Source organism: Condylura cristata, unplaced genomic scaffold (genome assembly GCF_000260355.1).
Source record: "Condylura cristata isolate star-nosed mole 26May11 unplaced genomic scaffold, ConCri1.0 scaffold00054, whole genome shotgun sequence".
NCBI classification, from domain to species: domain Eukaryota; kingdom Metazoa; phylum Chordata; class Mammalia; order Eulipotyphla; family Talpidae; genus Condylura; species Condylura cristata.
The window spans coordinates 361836-367291 of NW_004567155.1; the positions used below are offsets into that span (position 1 = coordinate 361836).

Genomic DNA, 5456 nt, shown 5'->3' on the forward strand with positions numbered 1-5456 from the left:
GCCCCCCAGCCCTGCCCGTGACTGCCCCCGCAGCTGTGTCAGGCCAGCCAGACGTGGCCTCTCGGTGGTTCAGGCCTCAGGGTCTGATCAGCATGTCCGAGTCCCAGGATAACGCACCTTGTCGGGAAGTAGTGGGGGCTTCGTGATGGGACCCAGTGAACAGGGCGAAGCTGGAGTGACCGTCGGGTCTGGAGCCATCCAGCTCCTGGGCAATGGTGGGGAGTCAGCCGCGGTGCCCCGGCCCCGCTCCCGGGGAGCCCGGCCCGCCCGCCGCTGTGCACAGCCTGGAGGGCGAACGTCAGCCTCAGGGCGACCGGCTGCCTCGCGGGCTCCCCAAGGCTCGTGGGCCAGCTGGGCCTGTGGACAGGCGGCCAGTGTGGGGGACAGGCTGGCCCTGGGCACGGGAGCCTGAGGCCCGGCCTCAGCCCCTGCTCCGGGTAGAGAGCCTGGTGGCTGGAAGCAGGAGGAGCTCATTCTCCTGAGGTGCTGCAGGGCAAAGCCCAAAGTCAGGGTGCTCGGGTCGGGCTCCCCCCCAGGTCCTGGGAGGCCCTTCCAGGCTGCCATCCCCACTGGCCAGAGGCCTCCTCCGGCCGCCCTCGTGTCCGGCCGGGTCCTGACAGCCTCCTCCTGCACGGGACTTTCTCCCTGCCCGGATGCCCCCGCTTCCTCCAGCCCCTGACTCGTCACCTCTGCCAGACCCCATTTCCAAATAAGGCTGGCCTCTGAGGCCCCGGAGGACAGTGGGCCTGCGGGCTGGCCTGCGGGCTGGCCTGCAGGCTGGCCGTGGCGCCCGGTGTGGGGCTGACAGGCTCTCTGCCCGCAGTGTGCCCCGGGGGGCTGCCTGATGGAGCTCTGCATCCAGCTCAGCATCATCATGCTGGGCAAGCTGCTGATCCAGAACAACCTGTTTGAGATCGGCATCCCGTGAGTGGGGGCCGGGGCCGGGGGCGGGGCCTGGGGGGGGACCTGGGCCCCGGGCTGGGGCAGGGCCCGGGGCCAGGCTGGTGACCGGCATCGAGGGCTAGGGACAGGGGACGATGGGGACCCACCACCCTATGTGGAGGAGGGGCCAGGGTGATGGGGCAACTCCCTGCCCCGGAGGCTGAGAGTGGGTGCCGACCCACGTGTGGCCCGTGGCCCCGCGTGACCTCGATGGGAGACCTGGCGCTTCCTCCCCGCTTGCCTTGGGGCGGCTTCCCGCCCCTCCTCGCCGGACACCGGCCTGCAGCGCCGAGCCGTTCCAGACTGTTTTCCAGACCCCCCCCTGGGCACAGCCGGAGCACCCCTTCCTGTCCTCGGTTTCCCTGCAGCACTAGCAGGCGGTGACGCCTGGCACCTGCCTCTGGCGAAAGGGCCTGGCACCCGGTCGTCAGGCTTCAGAGCACAGCGGCCAGAGGGTCCGGAAGACCATTTGGGGGCCACGCCCTTGACCCCCGAGTCCCCCCTTCTGAAACCCACCGAGGCCCCGTTCTTTCAGGAAAATGAAGAAATTCATCCGCTACCTGAAGCTGAGGCGCCGCAGCCCCAGCGACGGCGTCCAGTACGAGAAGCGGAGGCAGCGCTACGAGCTGGACTACACGCTGGAGCCCTTCGCCGGCCTCACCCCCGAGTACATGGAGATGAGTGAGTGGCTGGCCGCACCCGTGCCGTCCTGCCGGGCTCTGCTGGGCCCAGGGCTCGGAGGGGGGCACTGTCCCCCCGACGCCCCGCCTGCCTCGCTCCCCTCTCCCTGGGCTCCGGCCACACTGGCCCGTCCTGCCCCAGCCTCGGCCTGGCGTGTGTGCCCGCCCGGAGTGCCCTCCCCCGTTGCTGCATGACCCCCTCGCCCCCTCCCCGGACCCAGCTCAGAATGTCCCCCAGAGGGCAGCCCCTCCCCACACATGTTCTTGTCGAAGCCCCTGCACCCAGAGAGGTCCAGCCGCGGGGTGCATGGGGTGCCCGGGGCGCGTGCAGGGAGCGAACGCGCGGGGTGGGAGGCAGAGGCTTGCAGCTGGGGCCGCAGGCCGCCACAGTCAGCTGGATCCCGGCACATCCCTGGCCTGTGTGGGTCAGACCCACACGCCGCTTTCTGCCAGCACGCAGAAGGCAGCCAGGGGCGGCTTCCGGAGGGGCGTCTGGGCGCCGCAGCGTTTCTGTCTCGCACCCTGAGGGCCACCCTGCTCTGTGGGCACGGTCATTGAAATGAGTCGCTCCTGGGGCTCCCGGATGCTTGTGCAGAACTCCGTGCCGTTGACTCAAAGAAAAGAATCTTGAGACTACAAAAGGCCACAGCGTGCCCCTGTGGCGGCCTCTGTGCTCCTGGGATAAGTCCAGGCTGACCCCGAAGCTCCGGGCCCCCGCGACCCAAGGGCCTGCTTCCTCGCCAGCCGGGGTCTCGGGGGGCTTCCCATCTGTGACTCCCAGCAGGGAGACACCAAGAATGCCCATGTGAGGCCAGTGACCCCGGTTCTGAGCCCGCGTGGCGGAGGTCAGGGTTCCCCTTCCCCGACACAGGCGCTGCCTGCCCACCGGGCAGCCCGCCGGGGCCCCACCCTCCGATGCCGCCCGGCACAGGAGCTGGAGGCTGGAAGAAAAGCCCAGCGGGGCTGACCCCCGCCTCCCGGCCTCCCTCCCAGCCAGCAGCCCCAGCCCTCTGCGGAGACCCGCGCCCAGCTCAGCTGCGGCTTCGCCACCTGCAAACCGGGGCCCCGCCCGCGTGGGGCGTGGGGCAGCCAGGGACGGGGCCGTACCGCGAGCCCCACCCGCACGCTCAGTGGCCGCACTCGGCCCGCCCAGCGCCGTGACCGTCCGCTGCCGGCCTTGCTCCCCGCCCAGCTCTGGGCCCCTGGCCCCTGTGGCCGCAGCAGGCCCCCGGGGCTCCTTGACTGGGAAGCTCTCCTGACCCCGGCCAGCCGTGCACCCCCTGCGCCACCCGATGCCAGCGAGCCAGCGTGACGGGAGCCTCGGGAGCAGGAGCGGGCTGAGGCTGTCCGGCCCCCTGAAGGGCGCCTGGGCTCTGCCCTGCGCCTCCGGCTGACCGAGCCCCGCTGAAGGCGAGGGGCGGGCTGGCGCTCGCGCCGTGGGGCCTCTCTCCCGCGGTGGCGACGTTTCAGGCCTAGCTCCGTGGCGAGTGAGTCGTGCCCGTTGCTGAGTGCCAACACCAGGGCCCAGGGCCAACCCTGGGGCCCCCGCAGCCCCCTCCCGGTCGGGGGCCGGCTGAGCCGTGGTGGGAGCGTCCGAGGGCCCCTGTGCACCGGGGAGCGCTGGGGGGGCCCCGTGGGGGCAGCTGACCGGCCCCACTCGCCCACAGTCATCCAGTTCGGCTTCGTCACCCTGTTCGTGGCGTCCTTCCCGCTGGCCCCCCTGTTCGCCCTGCTGAACAACATCATCGAGATCCGCCTGGATGCCAAGAAGTTCATCACCGAGCTGCGGAGGCCGGTGGCGGTCAGAGCCAAGGACATTGGTGAGTGGCCGGCGCCGGGGCAGGGCGCCCAGGGGCCGGGGCCGGGAGCGTGGGGCTGGCACCCCCACAGGGTCGCTAGTGGGTGTATGCTAGGGCAGAGACACGACACCCCAAGTCTCCATGACACCCCAGCCTGCCCGCTTCGTGGCAGAGAGGCGCCCTGGCCTTGGGGAGCACCAGCGGGTGTCTCGGCTCCCGGAGGCCTGGGCAGGACCCCACAGCACAGAGCCAGCACGTGGCCCACGGGAGGCCCCAGGGAGGGACAGCAGGATGGACCTATAGGGCCAGGGCTGGCAGCGGCCCCTGCGCTGCAAGGGGCTTCCTCACCGCGTGGAGGGGCCCGGAGCGGGGCTGGACTTGGAGACGCCCACAGGGGTAACTTTCTGAAGGTCAGGGGAGTCAGAGGGAGCCCCTCGGCCCGGCGAGCACCCACCCCGAGGTGCCTCAGCAGAGGCGGCACCCCTCGAAGGCCGGGGGCACGGGACCGTCGTCAGGGCCCCGGGGCCCCGGGATGCCAGTGATACAGTTCGTACGGCGGCCTAGTGTTGACGTGTGCCGGAACGTCCCAGAAACCTGCTCCTCTCCCTGCGCTGTAGAGCAGGGGCCGCACTGAGCCTGGACAAAGCAAGGAGGTCCCGCCGGGGCTCTGAACGTGTCCACGCGGAGGCCCCGACGTGCTGGGCCCCACGGCCCTGAGGCAGGGCCCTCTGGGCCTCCCGAGGCTGCTGCAGCCACTGCGTGCAATGCCCCCCACCCCCACCCCCGACCCCCGAAGCCAGCCCATCCTGCTCTGTGCCCCGCCACGGCTCGGGGCCCGGCTTGACCAGGGCTCTTGGGCCGCTGCCTCGGCCGCTGGTGCCGTGCTCTCCGACGCCGCCGGCCCGGCCACGTCCCCCCAGCTGCCCCCAGAGCAAGGGCCCCAGCCCTCACACGGTGCCACCTCCCAGGCCAACTGGAAGAAAGCGCCGTTCCCGCTGCCCAGGGCCAGTGACCTGCCCACTGGCCACGGTGCGGCCGAGGCCAGGCTTTGAGGCCAGGAACCTTGGCGCCCCAGACGCTGGGCGGTCGGAGCTGGGCTCAGGCCGGAGGTCAGCCTGGTGCTTTAACCGTCTGTCTCCTTCCCACCTCCTGGTAGGGACCTGGATAGTCAGGGGAGACCCTTCCTTCCCAGGACTTTGTCTGGAATTTAAAAGGTTGGAACCCCCAAAACTGGTGGGGCCGCTCTCACACCACACAGCTGATAGCGGGGCCCAAGGCCACACAGGTGTCCAGCGCCCTGGGCCTGCGCTGGACTCGGCCTGGGGAAGCCAGCGAGCAAGGCCTCGTTTTCTGGGGACCACCAAGCGCTGCCTCAAATCTTAGGGAGCCATTTCCCCCAAGCTCAGTCCTTCCTTTTTCCATTTCACTCTTTCTTTATTTTCTTTTTTTTTTATTTTTATTTTTACAACAGTTTATTTTTACATCATTTTGTACATTTTTTTTTTCCATCTCAAGTGTAATCCCCGCGGGTTTCCCATCACCGAGTCACCCGTGTGCCATCACCACAATCCCGTGCACTTCCCTCCCCCATTCCACTCTTAACACGAGAGGCCACTCTTGCTCACGAGGACAGCAGCGCCGGCTGGATTCTTGGCGTTTGCTGGTCCCTCTCAAGGTCAAGGTGCCCTTGAATGCAGGGCTCTGGTGAGCTCGGCCCCCACCAGGAGAGCCAGGACAGCTGAGTCTGGGTCTGGGTTGGCTTGGGCTGTCCAGGCCTCCAAGGGGCCAGGGGAGGATGTGTGTGTGCATTCTGGTCCCGTTTTCCGGATGGGGAGACTGAGGCTGGGCAGGCTGAGCTGGCACCGAGCGGCCAGCCCTCCCTGCGCCCCTCCCCGAAGACAGGGCTGGCCTGAAAAGCTGGCACGGCAGCCCAGAGGCCTCCAGAGGGCGGGGGGCGGCCGGGGCTCCTGGGCGTGGTGGAGCCCCGTGCCCGGGGCGGGAAGGAGAGAGCGTGGCCGCCCACCGCGGGCTGTGC

General features: G+C 69.4%; 1 protein-coding gene across 1 annotated transcript in view; it reads left to right on the forward strand.

Annotated features, from left to right (window-relative positions):
- ANO1 (anoctamin 1, calcium activated chloride channel) overlaps positions 1 to 5456 on the forward strand; it is a gene marked incomplete at its 3' end in the record, with an annotated part of 38202 nt that overhangs the window by 25033 nt on the left and 7713 nt on the right. Inside the window, exons 15-17 of the mRNA XM_012734320.1 lie at positions 824 to 924; positions 1478 to 1623; positions 3290 to 3442. Of these exons, the coding sequence (XP_012589774.1) occupies positions 824 to 924; positions 1478 to 1623; positions 3290 to 3442 (400 nt within the window). The remainder of the gene's footprint in view (positions 1 to 823; positions 925 to 1477; positions 1624 to 3289; positions 3443 to 5456) is intronic.